General features: G+C 40.3%; 1 protein-coding gene across 5 annotated transcripts in view; it reads left to right on the plus strand.

Moving 5' to 3' along the window:
- Positions 1 to 5,850: 5,850 nt before the first annotated feature.
- The window catches only part of LOC117479889 (cell adhesion molecule 1-like), a 480,032-nt gene continuing 464,446 nt past the window's right edge, over positions 5,851 to 21,436 (plus strand). For 4 of the 5 annotated variants that reach the window (XM_034126999.1, XM_034127001.1, XM_034127002.1 and 1 more), the window contains exon 1: positions 5,851 to 5,978. In XM_034126999.1, coding sequence (XP_033982890.1) covers positions 5,906 to 5,978 — 73 coding nt within the window. In that variant the 5' untranslated portion in view covers positions 5,851 to 5,905. The remainder of the gene's footprint in view (positions 5,979 to 21,436) is intronic. The other variant, XM_034127000.1, reaches the window with a different exon arrangement.

Here is a 21,436-nt window from a genome sequence, read left to right on the forward strand (position 1 = left end):
CTAAATTGCTCCCACTCTGGCTTGGCCCCCCTTCACACTGCAGAATGAGACCTGTCATTAGCCCACATCCAGGATGCCAAGTAGCTCAATCCAAAACCTCTTTGCCACTGGAAACTTCCGCAGCCAGGCCATATCTTATATTTGCCTCACATTTGTCAGGCTTTCTTGTTATATCAATAACTTGTTTTAAAGCCATGGTGATTTTGCACCAAGGGTCATCCGGTAAATTGATCATAGGCTGAATGACACTTTCTTTTATTAGTCAATTTATTGAACATGTCAGAAACAAAACATACGTTTAAGATTAAACGAATTACTTTCACTTGGGAATACACATATAACTATGGAGAACCAGATTTGTGTAAATTACTGTTCATGGTAATTTGAAAACAAATGCCGGTGGTGTCGGACACACACACACACACCGAACACACACACACAGAGCGGAGCTGAGCACAAACACACACACATCATGCGCCCTGGTGACCGGACATCTCCTTCATAAAACGAGTAATAGGGGGAATACTCTGGTAGTTCGATGTGTGTAGAGGTGTGTGTGGTTAAACGTAGCAGCCTCGATCTCTATTCAGCTGTTCTAATGAAGGGAAACACAGTGAAGTAAACAGTAAAAGGCACAGCTCTTTGCAGCGGGTGCTGCTCTTCTCAGATTCTGCTGAGTTACACGTTACTGCCTCCAGTGCCCTGTACGACGAAGCCAGTTCAACAGACCCTGGATATGTTTGAGTTACCCGGCTTAACTAACCCTAACGGCCCGTCCACACAGCGGCGTGCGTTGAAGCTTGCCGGCGGGCGTGTCTGAAACTCGACCAACAACCAATCACATGAATCTCCCGCCCCTGACACACAAGCAGCGGTTTGGTTGGCTAGAGCTTGTACTGACATATGATTCGATTGGCTGACGCTTCTGCTGAGGCTTCAAAAGTTGAACATTGCTCAACTTTTGCAGCGAGCCACGCCAGCAAAGCTCCGCTTCGCTTCCCACAATGCAGTTCGGCAAAAAGTGACGTCACCCCATTCAAAGTGAATGGTGAAGCTTTCAACGCATGCCGCTGTGTGGACGGGCCGTAACAAACGCGATCTCGCTAAGCGGTCCTACGAAGCTGGTTATCAACCAGGGTTTCTCTGTCCGGCTGAGAGCGCGTTCACGTGAAAGGGACAGGGTTAGCAACATTTGACCAATCACAAACATGGAGAAGCGTGCTCACAGCGCAGCGTCATACTTCATGAATAAATAGCAAATCCTGCTTCGTAGTATACAGGCCACTCTCCATGAACCTTTAGGGGCTCCGTAAGAAAGAGATGCAAAACAAAACAAAAAAGGTTCAAGGTACAAAAAATGTAAAATAAATAAATTCTCAAATAGTCTCTGTCATGTAAAAAACGTTTCTGTTCCTACACCCTCTAGCGTACATTTTTCTTGAAAATAAAAGATTAGGTCATCATCATCAGCCTCATGTTCGTCATGTTTGAAACAAATGATTTTTTGTGTACATAACAACCAAAAAGATATAACTTTTACAATGACAACAAATAACAAGTATGAGTTCACAGTTCCTGCTCATAACCATTCATAGTAGTTTTAGTTTAGATAAACTTGTACAATATTTCAGCTCATCATTACTGTCAGATCAACACCTTCTGTTGTGATGAAATGAAGTTTGGAATTTGTTCGTGTGGATGGTTTAAAAAAAATGCAGTTTCCTCTCAACATGTGCATGCTCTCTCTCCGGTTTGGTTGTCCGTTGTTCTGTGCCTATAGAACGTAAAATGTTAGTCAACAGTTGTTGCATTTGACCTTTCTGACACTGTAAATGTCACACTGTTACCAGGCTAAAAATATAGTAAGATAAACCTTTGATTATCCACATAAGAAGAATTGCTTAGCAACACATGCACAGTAATGCACTTCAAGATGGTAAAGGCAGGGAGTGATAAAGAATGAATAGGCTCCAGGAAGTTGGTAATAACTTATACATTTCTTCCTTTAATGTGGTTGAGGATGTTAAAGCCACCATGGCAGAATATATAGTTACGTTACTGTTATGTTTTTTTGACTAGGATATGTTAGTAAGATGCTGGATGTGTGATGGATGGATATGAGATGCAGTCATTTGAACCTGCCCTCCATGAGTATATTTGGTATTTTTTCATGGAACAAGAGTCAGATGTAAGATATCTTTGCAGACTAAGTGGCCTAGGAACATACATGTACCCCATTGCTGGGATCTGAGTTGTTAGAGTCAATGGCTCCTGGTTTTGGGCCATCAAAGGCACTTTGGTCCAAGGCAATGATCTAACCAAGAGTTATCCCAGAAACTAGAACTCTTGCTTCCTCGTCCGGCTCAGAAAAGGAGATGCTGGATATCTTGGGCTTATAGCTTTGAGCTCTTTTTGGTACCTGATGCCTGTTGCACTAGCTCCCCATGTGGAGAAGCACTGCAGAGCCAAGCAGGAGCAGTTTTTTAACTTAAAGTCTATATTTAAGCAATTAAAAGCTGCACAATTATTGAGTCTTCAGATGGGGTCGTAAGCATTGTCCATAACCACCACAAACTCTGCACAGTGCTTCCATTTGACTCGTATTGACTCTTAGAGCTGGGTGTTGGTTTATCCTCTGGGTTTCGAAGTACAGGTACGATACGATAATACTTTAATGGTCAGATCAAGTCTGAAATTTGACTTGCATCACAGCAGCTCCATGTGTAACATCAACATAGACAGATATCAAGACACAATACATGAAAAAATAAACATTTAATATTCATAATCAGTGAGAGAAACCTGCTCAAAGACCCTTTAGCGTGCATTTGATCTGGATTCAGCTCTGTACTTACTGAGAGGATTGACTGGAGCACAAAGGATGCTTCAGTCTGACTTTATTGAATCTCCCATTAGATGGTAGCAGTTCATATTCTCTGTTCAGAACATGCTGTGGGTCCCAGATGATGTTGTTGGACAGCCTTACAGGTTATTATGGTATGCTGAGTCATAAAGTCTCTGACAGGGTTGACCAGATTTTTAACAGGTGGAGGTAAAAAGCCTGAAAGGAGGAAGAAGCCTCCACAAAAGTCTAGGACCCACCATGAATCAACCTCCTTCAGGGCTAGATGTACGAACTATGTGTCGAGTGCATTATGATTTCTGCAGTATATTAGAGGGCATTGGCACGCTGCCCTCAAGCCACATCATCTTTCAAACCTCTGGAACTAAACTCCCATTGTAGCAGGACACTCTCATTTCTCCTGAGTTTCCAATGGCCCCATGGTCCCAAAACCCAGGTGTAATTAATTAACTATGGTTGCATACCTTTTAGTTTTATCACTTCCAAGGTCCTTTATCTGTGCATGCTTGATCACTGCCATGAATTACTGGGGGGTTCGGGAGGAACAGCGTGCCTAATATGAACCTGATTGGTGTTTTGTCATGGGACTTTTTGTGCCCGTCATGCATTGTCGGCTACACCAGGGTCCAGAAAAAGGGGTTTATAAGAGGTAACAGTATCATAACATTAGGCTAAAGTTTAATGATTGACTTACTGCTCATCAGACCTGTTAAACACAAACAAGAACAAGGCCAACACACTCCCACCTCAGGAGGTATTTTTGCAGCACCCTGGAGGAGGAATAGGAACCAGAATCTGAGTGAGTGATGTTCAAAAGCATCTATTACGGAGGAAGTTGCTTGTTTTTCCAGAAATGCATTGATGCCTGTCGCAGCTCTAATTAAGGAAACTGCTAGTGCACACCGCCAGTGATGATACATAAAAAACAAACTGCTTATCTTACCTAGTTATTTTTTGTTGTCTTTTTGTTCTCTTCCAGCCTTTGAAGATTGTTGTTCCGTCTTATCTTTTTTAAATGGATGACTTTCGGCTCACCATATCAATGCACAACATCTTTTTTTGTCCAAATATTTTGAACATTAAGAAAAGATACAAGTGACCTCATGTTCAGATATGTTTTAGATGCGACATGATGAAATGGCAGCAATTGGAACAAGCCCCGACCTTCTGCTGTTTCACAAACAATGCTTCAACTTTTTATTTATTAATACACTTTAAGTGACACAATCCATTTGGTATTTGTTGTGATTTTCTGCAAGATGCTGGATCTCAGCCACCCTGATATGTAATAGACAAACAGAAGCTTTTAGTGAAATGAATTAAATAATCAGGTATCTTTTTAATCAAAATAAAACTGCAAATGATAATTTCAGCATCATAATAACTTCTGAAAATGTTTGTTTACCTGTCTGTGTGTGTGTGTGTGTGTGTGTGTGTGTGTGTGTGTGTGTGTGTGTGTGTGTGTGTGTGTGTGTGTGTGTGTGTGTGTGAGTGTGTGTGTGTGTGTCATTGTCTACCCTTACCTGCCATAACCGTTCCTCTGATTTTGACGTGTGGCTGTAGTATTTTTAGCATTTTGAAAATAAAAGGGTCCACTGACATCCTGCAGTACTATTTTTTAAGAAATCTGGATACTTGCTGCCCTTTGCTGCGTTTGAAAAACTCTCAAAATCAAAGGTGGACATTACTCAAAATAGATAAGATGATTTAAATGTAATTGTTCTCATGAAGTATCGACAACAGAACAAACCTATAACTTCTTGGTGCTATAGGTTCCGCCTTATGATTGACCAACCAGAATGTTTTGGATAATTCAATTCCCGGGTGGTTGACCAATCACAACACAGCCGGCCAGCTAACCAATCAGAGCAGACTGGGCTCTGGTTTCAGACAGAGGGTGAAAAGAGATGCAGTATGAGAAAAATCACCTGAAAATGAGCAGAATATGGTTATAAGTTTTGCATGAAGGGAAACAAAAAATGTACTCACTACTTGATTCTCTCCCAGGGGTGGAGCCAGTGGCGGACTGGCCATCGGGACGTTCGGGGCGAATCCCGATGGGCTGGTACTGAAGTGGGCCGGTCGGACGATGTGGGCCGGTCGGATAAGTCACAAGCACCCCCCCCCCCCCCGTCGACTATTTACTAGCGGTATGTACTTGCGGTATCGAGGTGGGCCGGTCGGATAAGTCACTAGCACCCACCGTCGACTACTTACTAGCGGTATTTACTTGCGGTACCGAGGTGGGCCGGCGGTACCGGAGTGGGCCGTTCGAGAGTCCCGGGCTGATTTTTAGTCCCAGTCCGCCCCTGGGTGGAGCATTATCAAAGGGTCCTTTCTGATAAAGTTATTTGACTGTAAAAAAGCTGATACATCTTCTCCTATAAACAAAAATAAAGCCAAGAGAGTCTGTCTAAGAAAACCTACAGTGAAGCTACTCTGTCAGAGGACAAAAAGAGACAACAGGTTTGAATAGTTTTGACGCCTTAGATTGATTTACAACACAAGGCATATTCGAATATAAAGTAGAAAAGACACACTCTTGAAGGATTGGGGTGGGGGCTCAGGACCTTAAAATGACTCTGGCCGGCCCTGCTAGTCTGAGATTTTGGGGGTAAATTAATCAGAACAACTTTTGAAATGCAAAAAAAACCAAAAACATATATGTGTTCAGTTAAGCATTAAAGGACATATTTTTGGAAGATTGGACACACACACAACACACACACACACACACACACACGCACACACACACACACACACACACACACACACACACACACACAGTAAAACACACGTCCCTACCCTACACTCCACAAACATCATAGCCTTAAAAGCATTTTAGTATTTTCTCCCCACTCTGAGTCAATGCAAAGGGCTGCAGAACGAAACACACATTCATTACAAAGAGCAGGATTCATCATAACTGCGAATGAAATGAATATGGTAAGCAGAGCCCTCCCTCTCTGCATCTCATTATCGTCCCGCTGCTGTAGGTGAAGCTGCTCTCTCTCTCTCTCCATACTGAAGCAGGTGTCCAACATGGCGAACACTGGCAGCAGCTCTCTGGCGACTATTCTCTTTTTATTCCTGTTTCAAGCGGCTCTTCTCAAAGGTAGGACTTTTGCTTTTTTAATTCCTACATGGAGAGCACACTTTCCTCTCAGATTTGCATGGATGGAGATGCAGGAGTGTTTTTTTATCAGCCTTTCTTTGAACGCGCGGCAGAGCCTTTGGGATGTAAAGATGTTGTTGGGGAAACCTAACTGTGCGTAAAGTTGAAATACAGAATAAATTGAGTTTATTATGTGGCTGCAGTGTCTACAAACAGGCGTTACAGATCTGCTGCCGAGGAACACATCACTTTGGTGGTCAGCTCTCTCCATAAATCGCTTTGCCGCTACACAGCTGGCAACTCTTGAATGTGGCCAATTCTGTTGTGAAGAAACAAATAACGTGATCTTTTGTGGCCCGTGAAGCTTAGAGACATGCATTTGGCTTGCTTTAGTGGCTTTTTGTATGGTCAGTCCTCTAGCTTGGTTACTTTTGTGGCATATTGTTCGTGGACTGCTGTAAATCACAGAAAACAGCGGTGCGTTAAAGTGGGATCTGCAGCAGCGTGCAGCTTCAGGAGACGTCACAGCAAACTCCATTCAAAACTCTGGGTATTTAAAGAATCGCCTCTAAGTCAGAGATTCATACAGGTTCAAACATAAGTCGAGAGTTATCAATAGTTCTGTTTCTTTTAGATAAATCGGCACAGAGACATATCCTGAATCAGCACTTTTAAATCTCAGTTTTATAGAATCTGTTCACATCGGCCATGCTGCTGGATTTCGGTGGGTTGACTGTAAACGGCGTTCAAACCTCTTATAAAAGTGGTTATTTTAAAGAAACACGATCCGTTTGGTGTTGTTTATATAAGCCGATTCGAAAAGCACCTTATATTGGTCAATAATATATCTTCCATTACCTCATAACATGTTTCCACGCTTGCTGGTACACAATATAAAGTTAAATATCATGAATTTCCAATCGGCTTCCGGGCTGTGTATTCGTGATGCTGGGTTCGCAGTAGCATCACGCGAAGAAACATCAACGGCTCTTGCGGGTGTAGTAACCTGACTCAGATTCATTTTAATAAGCGAAATGTTACACATAAAGCTCATAAGAGTGATAAACAAAAATATGGATATACAAGCTTTTAGGTTTTTGTAGTTTTGTGCTGATATTTGCGAGTTGGCGGGCTGCGGATCAGACTCGGATGGGATAAAGTGCTATGTTTCATGTCAGTGTGAAATCATCGTTAATAGGAGAAGTCGTAAACTAGTTCATTGGATTTGGTTTATTTATCTTTTTGCATATTGATTCGACAAAACATGTGGTGGAATAATAGTCGGGGCAACCGCATGCTGTAATAAACTAGAAACCTCGTACAAATAGGTTACACAATTATATAACTGCGATACAGTATAACTACTATAATATGGCTTTGTGTTGCACGGTTTCATCCTCCTGGTATATCACTTCCACTCAGTTATGTCACAAATGATCAGTTATTCAGCGTTTTTCTGCAAAATAAACCTGTTTTCTGCTGACTCCGTGCCTCTGATGGTGAGAATGACAGATTGTCACATTGTGGATTATCCACCAGGCTTAATCCAGTTTTTTTGCACATTAAAATGGATGCACTCCGGTTATATTTCATGTGAAAGTGAGTCAAACAGTTCCTATGAAGCCGGACCAGGGTTCTGCTGATCTTTGGAGTTTGGACAGTGGGCAGTGCTGCTGTTCTTTCATGGAAATGGCTCCACTGATTTCAAACAAAGCATATCAATTATTTACCTTCAGCATACTGTATAGGCTCACATTGTGCTAAGCTTTGCAGGATGGGTGTATTTTATATCCCAATACAAATAAATGGAAGTTAGTGCTACGAGTGACTGCATTAATTACATTTATCCCAACTATAAGGTCAGTTTTGGCACACATCACCTCGTATGGTCATCAAATCACACAAGTGCTGCAAATGAAAAGGATTTATGAGAAAGCATTTGCTGTTGCACTGCCGGCTCTTGTTTCAGGTGGCTCTGAATGTGATTTGTTTTATACGATTTATCAGTCGTTGGTTTATACAATATGAGCACGAGTCTTAAATGGTGCTTGTTATATTTCACACAATCCATTTCGATTTTAACTTAAGTGATATTTCTTCAGATGAAGGGCTCCAACTGAGCACTAAGCACATCTATTTTAGGATGAGAAAGAAGTCTAATATACATAACTGAAACTATAAAACAAAAACTGATATATTAATGATAACTGCAGCCCTATAGAATAAGTCTTAAAACCGATGAATGAGTTAGCATTTTGCACTTATTCTCCCTTATCTCAACGTTTTTGAATGTGTTTTTTTTGTTGTGGTTATTAGATTGACATAAGGACATGTTTACATCAGTAAATACCCCACTGGTGAATTTAAAACGGTGGTTGCTAACAAGTGTCTAAATGAGACGACTAAACGTCATCACGCCCAACATTAGCTGCCTTTAGCTTAGTGGTGGTGACGTGAAGTCATGTGACCGTGCTGTAGTTCCTTTTATAGCCCAACATTAGCCGCCTTTAGCTTAGCGGTGGTGACGTGAAGTCATGTGACCGTGCTGTAGTTCCTTTATAGCCCAACATTAGCCGCCTTTAGCTTAGCGGTGGTGACGTGAAGTCATGATACCGTGTTGTAGTTCCTTTTATAGCCCAACATTAGCCGCCTTTAGCTTAGCGGTGGTGACGTGAAGTCATGATACCGTGTTGTAGTTCCTTTTATAGCCCAACATTAGCCGCCTTTAGCTTAGCGGTGGTGACGTGAAGTCATGATACCGTGTTGTAGTTCCTTTATAGCCCAGCATTAGCCGCCTTTAGCTTAGCGGTGGTGACGTGAAGTCATGATACCGTGCTGTAGTTCCTTTTATAGCCCAACATTAGCCACCTTTAGCTTAGCGGTGGTGACGTGAAGTCATGATACCGTGTTGTAGTTCCTTTATAGCCCAGCATTAGCCGCCTTTAGCTTAGCGGTGGTGACGTGAAGTCATGATACCGTGCTGTAGTTCCTTTTATAGCCCAACATTAGCCACCTTTAGCTTAGCGGTGGTGACGTGAAGTCATGATACCGTGTTGTAGTTCCTTTATAGCCCAGCATTAGCCGCCTTTAGCTTAGCGGTGGTGACGTGAAGTCATGATACCGTGCTGTAGTTCCTTTTATAGCCCAACATTAGCCACCTTTAGCTTAGCGGTGGTGACGTGAAGTCATGATACCGTGTTGTAGTTCCTTTATAGCCCAGCATTAGCCGCCTTTAGCTTAGCGGTGGTGACGTGAAGTCATGATACCGTGCTGTAGTTCCTTTTATAGCCCAACATTAGCCGCCTTTAGCTTAGCGGTGTTGACGTGAAGTCATGTGAACAGGCTGTAATTCCTTTTATAGGCTAACGTCAGCTTTTCACTCCAGGTGAATGCATTTACGCTTCATGAAGTCATAAAGATGTGTTAATATCTGGAGATTTTCTGCAATATTCCAAAATCCAATGGCAAAGTCCTATTGGCTTTTAATGGAGGGAACCACGCAGATGCTGACTTCAGGGTCCACTTCAAAAATACTTCATCCCTGCACTACTCTATAGTTTTTTGACACCAGTAACCCAGCTCACACTGTCCGCTCCTCACAGCAGCAGCGAGCATTCTCATCTGTTTGCCATTACTGGTGTCATTTTCTGGTTGCTAACAAACGCCATTGTAACACATAATCACTGATGTTCCGCTGTAACGGTGGTGGACTCATCAGAACAGAGTGGGCGAGTTGACCAATCAGAGCACAGTGGGCTCACAGCAGGAGCTCCAACAAGGCGTGTAGGACAGAGAGTGAATACACATACTATACAGAGATGCTGTTTGAGAAACCAATGTGAGTTTGGAACATTGTACAATATAAATCTATTCTAGTAGACCTCAACAATGGAATCATGATCAGTAGAAATGGCCATGACATGGGACCTTTAATAATTCCAGATTCTGCACTTTAACTCCCGGGGAATGGAACTAGGTTTCAGGTGTTATTAATGGATGCCAGCGCAGCGACTCTGACCACAGGCTTGCTGAGACCTGAAAACTTGGCTAGCAGGTGAACAGATAAGCGTTTCTGCTTTCATTTTTGTGAGCTTGCGTAATGGTGAAGCAGAGCAGGGAAAAGTGTGCTGAAAGCAGGGAAAAGTGTATGTTGACATGACCGTGACAAGTTAATAAATGTAAGCGTATGGAGCTAAGCATTACCTTAGCTCTCTTTCAGTTTGCATGGCTCCTGTGTGTTTGATCTTGGGTACTGATTATGTTTCTTATCTGTGTTTCTGTGGATAAGAGCATCAGCTGTGTAGATTTCCAGCTTTCCCTGAGAATTCAACACGTTTCCCATTCATGCTTTCTGATGTTTGAGTGCAAACCATCATGCTTTCTGATGTTTCAGTGCAAACCATCATGCTTTCTGATGTTTGAGTGCAAACCATCATGCTTTCTGATGTTTGAGTGCAAACCATCATGCTTTCTCCAGACTGGAGTAAACGCATGCAGAAAGAACTAATTATTCTGTAGTGCTACAACATATGCTGAGTTAAGGCACATATGTTTATCTGCCGTTGTTGTCACCTTTTGTTGACTGAAAACAAGCATATTTTACATTTTGGCATACTTATATAATACTAAGTGTTATTTACACCTTAGGCATAATGCATTTTTTTGCAATGGTTATTTGGCTGAGTTTACTCTAGACCAAAAACAGGAATATTGTGGTATTAAACCTAATCAGAGAAAATCTATGATGGTAAACCAGAATAAAATGTAATGTCTGTATTCATAATTGAGTTGTATTGATTGACCTCCTTTACAAAATGGATCTCAGATGGGATTGTTTACTTCCAAACCTTTCCATGTGATGCCTTTTTAAGATTCAAAGTCCATGCTGCCTGCTTTTCCATTAATATACTTGAGCCTATAAGATATTTGTCGCTTCTTTCAGAAAATAAATAGTTATCAGTGTGCTCACTTTTTGTGTCTTGGAAATAACAGTGTTCAGTTTCTGTAGATCCTCACGTCAAGCTGTTTTGGTGCTGATCTTGTGTTTATAAATATAGTTTCATTGGAGTTTTGGTATCTTTTTATTGTGTAAATGCTGTTTCTCACACTTTCTGCCCAAAATCAACAGACTGAACAATCGCAATATTTTCTATGTTCAGCACAAAACATTGACTACAGGCAGCTTTGTTCATTTTTTAAAATTTCTTAGCATTTACAGTATTATGAGCCTCTCTCTATGTTGCAAGTTTTTTTGAACAGGCCCCAAATACATACCAAGTACATGGCGACCGTATGTTGAAAGTTTTTAAGGGTTTGATAGGATTTTTTAAAAACATGTTATTTGGTTTTCGGGGGACTTCACACCATCTTTCCAGGGACTACAGATGAGGAATGTCTTCTTATATAATATCCTCCAAACTCTGTTGCATTTACAGCAAGATAAGATGTACTTTATTGATCCCAATTTGGGACATGTTTGCATTGCAGCAGCATAAAAAGACAAGGCATTGCACATAAGTAGAAATGAAAAGAGTAGAAATAAACAATCCAAAATGTAAACATCTCAAATCGCAATAAAATAGCAATGATCATTAATGTGCACAGCTAAATAAACAGATAATAATAACTCAACATCAGAGGTGGGAAGTAGTGGAGTACATATATTTCGTTACTGTACTTAAGTAAATGTTTCTGGTATCAGTACTTTACTCCACTACTTATTTTTCTGACGACTTTTTACTTTGACTTCTTACATGTTGAACACAAATACCTGTACTTTCTACTTCTTACATGTTGAACCCAAATACCTGTACTTTCTACTTCTTACATGTTGAACCCAAATACCTGTACTTTCTACTTCTTACATGTTGAACACAAATACCTGTACTTTCTACTTCTTACATGTTGAACCCAAATACCTGTACTTTCTACTTCTTACATGTTGAACCCAAATACCTGTACTTTCTACTTCTCACATGTTGAACACAAATACCTGTACTTTCTACTTCTTACATGTTGAACCCAAATACCTGTACTTTCTACTTCTTACATGTTGAACACAAATACCTGTACTTTCTACTTCTTACATGTTGAACCCAAATACCTGTACTTTCTACTTCTCACATGTTGAACCCAAATACCTGTACTTTCTACTTCTCACATTTTGAACCCAAATACCTGTACTTTCTACTTCTTACATGTTGAACTCAAATACCTGTACTTTCTACTTCTTACATTTTGAACCCAAATACCTGTACTTTCTACTTCTTACATGTTGAACTCAAATACCTGTACTTTCTACTTCTTACATGTTGAACACAAATACCTGTACTTTCTACTTCTCCCATTTCCCAAACAGGCTGGTTCCTTTAGTTTGAATGTGTGTTTGGTGGCGTGATCATTATTATTTAGAGTCATTGCGTGCCTATTGATTTGAACACGATCCGTGTATCCATCATTTCCTGGTCTTCTCTAAAGAAGAGGGACCAATGAAAACGTTGTCATGTTGCCGTTGTTCAGCATGGAAACATACATTAGCTAACAATGACATTATTGTTCTATTAATATAAAGGGAGGTCAGGTACTCTTTAAAACAGCTGCTAGTTATGGGTACTTTTTACTGAAGTACATTTCAAAGCCTCTTTACTTTTACTTGAGTAAAGAAGTTTAGTCAGTACTTCTACTTTCACCAGAGTATTTTTAAACACGAGTATCTGTACTTCTACTTGAGTAAAGGATGTGTGTACTAGAGATGTCCCGATCCGATCACGTGATCGGGGATCGGAGCCGATCACGTGATTTTAAAAAGATCGGAATTGGGAGAAAAAAATCGGGGATCGGGAATCTTTTTTTTTTTTTTTTTTTTTTTATAAAATATTTTTATTTTATTGAATGTTACAAAACAAAAATGACCATGTTCACGTCTTAAAGTCATCCTGAGGCCTTAGTTTTGGTTTAAAATGACACAACATCATGTATGTGTTGCTTCTTTTGGGCTTGTTTTCATAGACCTGGTTGCTTATTTCTCTCAAATCTGGCAACAGAGTGGGCGCAGTGTCTAATAGTAGCAGTAAGCTAACGAGAGGCTACGTTCAGCTGGTGACTCGGGAGTCGGGACAGAGAAAATGTCAGGAGTTTGGAAGTATTATAAAATTGAAAGCGAAGGCAGTGTAACAGCCAGATGCAATGTTTGCAAGGCGGAGGTTCCGCGTGGTGGAAAGAACAGAGCTACGTTCAACACGACCAATCTAATACAAACACCAACAACAACACGACGAGTCCACAGCGGCCACTCAGGTAACGGCACTGAAACAACCGACACTTTCAGAGACTTTTAAAAGGAAAGAGAAACTGCCCCAGAACAGTGAAAAGGCCAAAAGAATAACAGCCAAGATAGCTGAATTCATCGCGTTGGATGACCAGCCGTTATCTGTTACCTTTTTTTTCTCTTAATGCATTGCATAAAGATCGGATCGGGAAAAATCGGTATCGGCAGATTGTCAAAATCAAATGATCGGAATCGGATCGGGAGCAAAAAAAGGTGATCGGGACATCCCTAGTGTGTACTTTTGCCATCTCTGGTTAAAATGAGCGTGCACCAGCCTCAGTTGAGTTCTCGTAGGAAGTGATTTGGCTGGTTGGATTTGCTGATGGAGAACAGGTGGTGGAATGGACTTTTTTCTCCCTCTGTGGCCCCCGGCAGCCTCTCCTGCTGTAACCAAGAACAATGGCTTTTATTCCTGGAGGGAGGGGACCCTAAGTGACCCCCCCCCCCCCCCCCCCCCCCCCCACAGTAGCTCTGCTGGCGAGCCGACAGATGACTGGTCGGGTCGCGTCTGGCCTCTGTGCACTTAGTGTAATCAAAGAGAGAAAAAAGGTTTATGGCCTACTTGTTAGCGAGCCGCCGACTGATGGGATGTCAAGTAAAAACCCTCCGAATCCAAATCTCTGGAGGGTTAAGGAGGCGGAGTAGAGAAAGGTGGGGGTTTGGGGCGTGGGCAGCACAATCTGCCATCCAGAAAACAGCCTATTGGCCATGGTATCGAATTAGTTTGTGCTCCACAATCTGGCTGTAAGACATTGGGAAATGAGGGAAATTCTCATGAATATTTACAGTATGATCACTTTTACATAATGTACAGAAGGCTACTGAGGTGAATGTAAATATTTTACCAACATGCACTTGTAGGAGTCGTGTTCAGGACATGCCTCTAGCGAGTTTGTAGTAAAAATACCAAATGAAAACTAGTTTTAAAAATAGCAGTTAATCACTTTAGACTAAGAATGAGAGTCTGGGGATCTTAAGAGGCTGTGATGCATTTATTTTTAGGGATTATAGAAAAAACAGGGACAAAAGTAATGGCACGATTTTGAACTTTAACAGTCTAATTACGTCAGGATGTTCAACACAGAACTTGGTACGACCTTCTCTTGATACACATATGTCATCATCATGATCGTTTCAGAGATTAAATAGTATTTCAATGTCTCCAGAGGTTTGCCATGTCAGGGTTTTTCAGTTTAAATCTGGTTTACCTGGAGTCAGTGTTGGGACGATTGTACTGTAAGAATAAATAAGAGTTACTAACTGGGGGGGGGGGCATTGAGTTAGAAAGACAGCAGTTTTTGCATTAATTGTCCAGTGGTAGCGAAGGAGGAAAACGTCTGATCTGGAGCTAATAGTCAAATAGTCGATCAGCATATAACTAATCACTAAATATTTCACAAATCGATTAATGCTTAGTCATTTTCATGAAAAAAAAGTCATAAAAAGTTGTTTGCAGCCTTTAAAATGTGCAGTTTTTCCTCTGTTTTATTTCATATTACAGTTTTGGACTAACATAACAAGACAATGAATCAGAATCAGAAACAGAAACAGGTTTATTACCAGGTAGGTTAACACATACGAGGAATTTGACTTGGTGTTGTGGTGCATACATAAAATAAAACAAGGATTAAAAACACAGATAGAAAACTATTATAACATGAAAAAATATAGTAAAAAATAGCAGTATTTACATTGAATATGGTTGTTATCCTAGAAATAGAATTAAAAGTGCCGCCTCAGACTCTGAGAAACCAAGATGGACATTTCTTTACTTTAAATCCATGTGCAGATTATTTGTATGCAATGTGTGGAGCATGTAATCAATCATTATCAGGTTCATATTAGCCTCTGCAGACAAGATACACATCAGTTCAAACCAGTGAGACCAATCTGCAGCTCTGGTGTCGTGTTGATGCTAAATGCTTTTATGACTTCATCACCGCTGCTCTGTTCCTCCTGTCACTCAGCCCATTCACAGAGAAAGGAGCGCGGTATTCTGAATAAAGTCGGTGCAGCTGTCATCTGTGAGCAGCATTGACCTTTTCTGTTTCTGAACAAAACATTTCTTAGTCATCACTCGCCACTTTAATCTCCTGTCTGTATGTGTTACAGCAGCGCCGCCACGGACACACTGTCAGACAGGAGCGCGGATCATTAACACACGCGTGATGTGGCAAAAATATAACATTAAGAGTTTAAGCTTTTCGGCTCATTCTCTCTGCAATAAGCGCTCTTTTGGACATTTTCTTAACATTTCTATTAAATTATCTTTATTTGAATATACTGTATATTAGGGCTGTGCGATTATGGCAAAAATCATAATCACGATTATTTTGGTCAATAATTGATATCACGATTATTAAATACGATTATTCATTGACTTTGAAAACATCCATTTATTGAACTTTAAAATAAATACAAATAATAATTTGAACAGTATCTTTTTAACTGTTGATTTCCCTGAACGTATAATTCAACTGAAAAACCAATACAAAAATAAATAAAATAAATGATACATTTAAATAAATAATATCAAAATAATAAATACCAATAAACAAGATCAACAAATATTTTGGAGCGCACTTCAACAAGCTACTAAACATATATAAATATAAATAAATGAGACCAAAATTAATTAGATCAAATATGTTGCACTGTCACAACCTAGCAAAGCTAAATAATTGTTTTTTTCGATTATGTTATTTTCGTAATTGTGGCAGGCCAAAATCGTAATTGCGATTAAAATACGATTAATTGCACAGCCCTACTGTATATATCTTTTTTGCACATGCTTACTTTGACCTCATATCTTTCTTATATAAATATCTTTCTTTTATATTATCCTATTTTTATTTAATTTTAGTTTTGCATTGCACATACTTTAATATTTTTCTTCTGATTATCTTCTAAAAATCTTATTTCCCCCGGATAAATACAACATGTTGATTATGATAATTGAACAGACTCTGGTTAATTGAATCACATTCTGACATCAGGCGCTTTGTCTCTTTGGTGTGTTTCTACGGGGGTTTTGCGTTATGTCTTCTTATCTTTCAATCTGAGAAATACCCGTGGATGCTTCAAAAATAGAAATGTAATCTCAAAGTGGGGATTTCACTTTTTTTCCAAATGACCTCTGGAGATAATTCTCTGTTATTTTTGACGACTTGTGCTTCCATCAGGAGCTGGTATCGTGCTTCAGGCTCACTATATATTGGCTCGACATCATTTGGAAACAGTGGCATTGGTCCCTGTGCAGTCCAACAATATTAAACCCACACCACAGAGCTTCCTTCTCTAACTTTTAGAAACTTTAATAACATATTATTTAGTTCAGGTCGGGGCTCAAAGCTGGCAAACCTGGGCTCTTTTCAATCATCTTCTGTGGATGTGATTTCATCAGCAGGCTGTCCACTACAATCTGGGATCCATGTTTTAAAGAAAAGTGTTTTCAGTCAACTTGAGTTCTTTATTCCGTCTCATGGAGAAACAATGAAAGAGCTGTGGCCTTTTATAGTGAAGCCTCAGGAAGATGCCTGGAAACATCAGAGCGGCGCCCGAGGCAGGCGGATCTGCCCCGCGCCGAAACACATGAAAGCAATCCTGACCAAACACTGACAACCGGGATAACACACACACACACACACACACACACACACGAACACACACACACACACACACACACACACACACACACACACATGAACACACGAACACATACACATACACATACACATACACATACACATACACATACACATACACATACACACGAACACACACGCGCAATCACAAGCAGAAAGAAATCCAGACGCTGAGCCCACCAGAGGAAAACATGTGACGATAAAAAGAATGCTGGTTAAGGTATGCTTTGATGAAAAAAGCACATTATAATTCTCACATGAATGTTATAATAGCTCCTGTTGTAGCAGTGCTCAGTATTTTAGCCTTTGCAGACCATTTACATGCACTCAAACTAGGGCTGTGCAATTAATCGTATTTTAATCGCAATTACGATTTTGGCCTGCCACGATTACGAAAACAACATAATCGAAAAAAACGATTATTTTGCTTTGCTAGGTTGTGACAGTGCAACATATTTGATCTAATTAATTTTGGTCTCATTTATTTATATTTATATATGTTTAGTAGCTTGTTGAAGTGCGCTCCAAAATATTTGTTGATCTTGTTTATTGGTATTTATTATTTTGATATCATTTATTTAAAGTTTTTCAGTTATACGTTCAGGGAAATCAACAGTTAAAAAGATACTGTTCAAATTATTATTTGTGTTTTAAAGTTCAATAAATGGATTTTTTCAAAGTCAATGAATAATCGTATTTAATAATCGTGATATCAATTATTGACCCAAATAATCGTGATTATGATTTTTGCCATAATCGCACAGCCCTAACTCAAACCTCTATAACGCACTATAGGAGAGGGAAAACCCTAAAAAGCAGAAAAGGCTTTCTTTAGAATATGTTGTCCTACTGACCAAATGGCCGACTGTTTATGACTGAAGAGTTGAATACCAACGTAGATCGGGATAAATCATAGAAAATAAGAATTGTGTGATTTGTTCTTTTGCACCAAGGAGGTTAAAAGTTGTGGCATCATAGCGGCTGAAGCAGAGAGAAAAGTCAAGGACGTCGGAGCCGTTCTAATAAAGGGAAAATGCAGAAGCTCGTTAATGCACGCGGGTGGTTGAGTAATCTCATCTCTAGTCCCAAGTGAGACATTGTCAGTCGCAGCAAGAAATGTTTTCCATTTCGCTTTTAGGATTTTACAAAAGACAACAAGTGGCCTTTGATTGCTCTTTTCTTCCCAGTTTGAGGCCTTCATCATCTTGTTCTGCCGCGGAGTCACAGGGAGGCGTCGCGCGCTGTAATTGGACCCATTTTGCCTGCTTTCATGGATACAATGCCAAGTTCAACAATGAATGAATAAAGAATCAATGCATATCATTTGTGCTTTCAACCAAATAAACAATACGGCTGGTGTTCTGCTGTAATCATCGGAGGGGAAATGAATGCCCTTCTGAACACAATACAGGTATGCATCAGCCATGGCGGGGTTGAGTGATTCGCGTTCTCCAATCTTTCATTTTACACAACACTTCAGCTTGTATTACATTTCAGTGAATTTGCTCCTGATGAGACCCTTCAGGCTGTTTCACTGTCTTTTATGGAGCTGGATCACTTCTCCCCACTGTGCTCAGTTCCCGGCCTTTGTCTCATCTATTGTACTTCTGTCGTGACGGATATGTTCTGCACTAATGCCAGACAACTGCAGCACAATAACCCACCATCTCATCTTTCTTTGTGTCCTAGTTGGGTAATGCGGACGGAAATCTTACCTGCTATAAGGGAACAATGGGGCCCTCACTTTGTGCAGCAATGGTAGATTGTTAGGCTGTAAATTACCACTTAATTCCATTTAGTATCACAATCTGATTCGCCTGGAAAAGAGCTGGTAATAATAACTCGGCAACGATACCTTCCTGATTTAGTTATTCATCATTCAGGCAGGCCAAATAACAGCTTGTTTCTCCATCAGGGGTTTCCAACTGGGCTATTGTGAGTGAAGCATGTCGTTTTATTATACTGTTAACCTTTAAACACCCAACCCATGGTGCCATATCATCTCACAATGGAGAGTTTTGGCCAATGAAACTGGTTTCAATACTTCTGGATGTGATAATACCGTTGACCTTATTACTGACGGTGTCCAGTATCTTCCACTTATAACTAGGGATGTCCCGATCACCTTTTTTTGCTCCCGATCTGATTCCGATCATTTGATTTTGACAATCTGCCGATACCGATTTTTCCCGATCCGATCTTTATGCAATGCATTAAGAGAAAAAAAAGGTAACAGATAACGGCTGGTCATCCAACGCGATGAATTCAGCTATCTTGGCTGTTATTGTTTTGGCCTTTTCACTGTTCTGGGGCAGTTTCTCTTTCCTTTTAAAAGTCTCTGAAAGTGTCGGTTGTTTCAGTGCCGTTACCTGAGTGGCCGCTGTGTACTCCTCGTGTTGTTGTTGGTGTTTGTATTAGATTGGTCGTGTTGAATGTAGCTCTGTTCTTTCCACCACGCGGAACCTCCGCCTTGCAAACATTGCATCTGGCTGTTACACTGCCTTCGCTTTCAATTTTATAATACTTCCAAACTCCTGACATTTTCTCTGTCCCGACTCCCGAGGCACCAGCTGAACGTAGCCTCTCGTTAGCTTACTGCTACTATTAGACACTGCGCCCACTCTGTTGCCAGATTTGAGAGAAATAAGCAACCAGGTCTATGAAAACAAGCCCAAAAGAAGCAACACATACATGATGTTGTGTCATTTTAAACCAAAACTAAGGCCTCAGGATGACTTTAAGACGTGAACATGGTCATTTTTGTTTTGTAACATTAAATAAAATTATTAAAAAAAATTCTAAAAAATTTTAAAAAAAAAATTCCGATCCCCGATTTGTTTCTCCCGATTCCGATCTTTTGAAAATCACGTGATCGGCTCCGATCCCCGATCACGTGATCGGATCGGGACATCTCTACTTATAAGGTTTCAGTCGTACAAGTCTTTGCATTGAAACGAAATGGAGTTATTTTGCATACTATACTATATGTACTGAAGGCTACTGTTTGTGCCAATTGAAATGTAAAGGCAGGATATGACATTTATGTTCATATATAAGAAGAATAATGGGAACACGTTGATTATGGTTAGATGGAGAAGCAGTAATGGTGCGATGTCCTTTTCTTGTTATGGATGGTCCGGTGTATTTTTAAGGAGATAACGATTATATATAATAGGCTACTCTCAGGCCATTTTCCTTTAATGTAAAGGCAGGATGTGACATGTTTGTCCTATTTTATAGAGCAGCAAAATGGGAGCACTGGTGATTATGGTTAGACGGGGGAAGCAGTAAAGTCTTGTGACTGCAAGCTCTTTCTTTCTCTTCATGTTTATTGTAATGAATATAAAGTGATGCAACGTAACTATGTTCTTTGAAAACAATTTTAGGCTAGTCAGAAACCCTGACTAAGAGTAGAGGCTTCTTTTATTTTAGAATTGACTAAAACCCCACCATCTAAGCATATCTAGCATAGTACTCGGCAATAAATAGTTATTTTTCCAAAATATCCTGGTAGCATTTTAAAGCACCTCCGATTCCTCCGTACAGTACATCTTGTTGGTTTCATATTCCTTGGAGTTGGCGAGGTTCTGATGAAGTTGTCAGGTTCTGTTGGCGACCAATATGAAGAACCGTGTTAAAGCAGAGATGGCATATTGGCATCAGAAACAGATCAGTTTGCCCAGCGAGTCTGTTTAACATTTGGAAGAGTAAGAACTGGCAGCAGACGCGGTATTGATGAAGATGTTTTCTGTGAACTCAGGGGTTTCCTGACTCACAAAAGCACCTTTGATGAAGCGCTACGCTCGTGGTGCATTTGCTTCAAGCTGAGGACTTTCTATTTCTCTTTGGAGATGTTCCTGATTGAGTAGCAATGCATTTACTATGACTTGTATTGTACTGCGAGTCTTTATCTTGAGGTCCATAACTTATTTACTAGGATGAAGAAGTAACATATTCATCAGAATACTAAAAGAAGTATGTATCAAGCAGGTAAAGACCATAGCATACATTAAAGACCTGTTATATAACCCTACAAAGATTGAAATGTAATGATTTGTTGCACATGTGTCTTTAATTACCTACTGGAAACAGGTGGGTGTACATTTGCTTTGTTTATTTCCCGAAACATCATTAATCAGGCCCTGGAAACAACAATATTTCAGCAAGTAGGACACACCACCCCCTGCTCTCCGTCTGCCTCTGATCTGACAGACTTTGAATCCAGTTCAAGGCATATGTCCTCTCGCTTGAAGAGGGGATGCAGCAACATTGAAGATTATTAAAATAGGACGCTTCGTATTCTGTTGTTATGGTTTTCTTTCATCCCGTAGATAGTGCTCATAGAAAACCACTTATAGGTTGAATGGTTCCAGCCCTAACCTACAGTTCAATAGAGGATCTGTTGTTTTTTTTTATTTTGTAACAATCAAAAAGCAACTTCTTCTTCAGACCCACCCCCCCAGCACTCGTATAGAGCGAGCACTCTG

This window comes from Trematomus bernacchii, unplaced genomic scaffold (assembly GCF_902827165.1).
Source record: "Trematomus bernacchii unplaced genomic scaffold, fTreBer1.1, whole genome shotgun sequence".
NCBI classification, from domain to species: domain Eukaryota; kingdom Metazoa; phylum Chordata; class Actinopteri; order Perciformes; family Nototheniidae; genus Trematomus; species Trematomus bernacchii.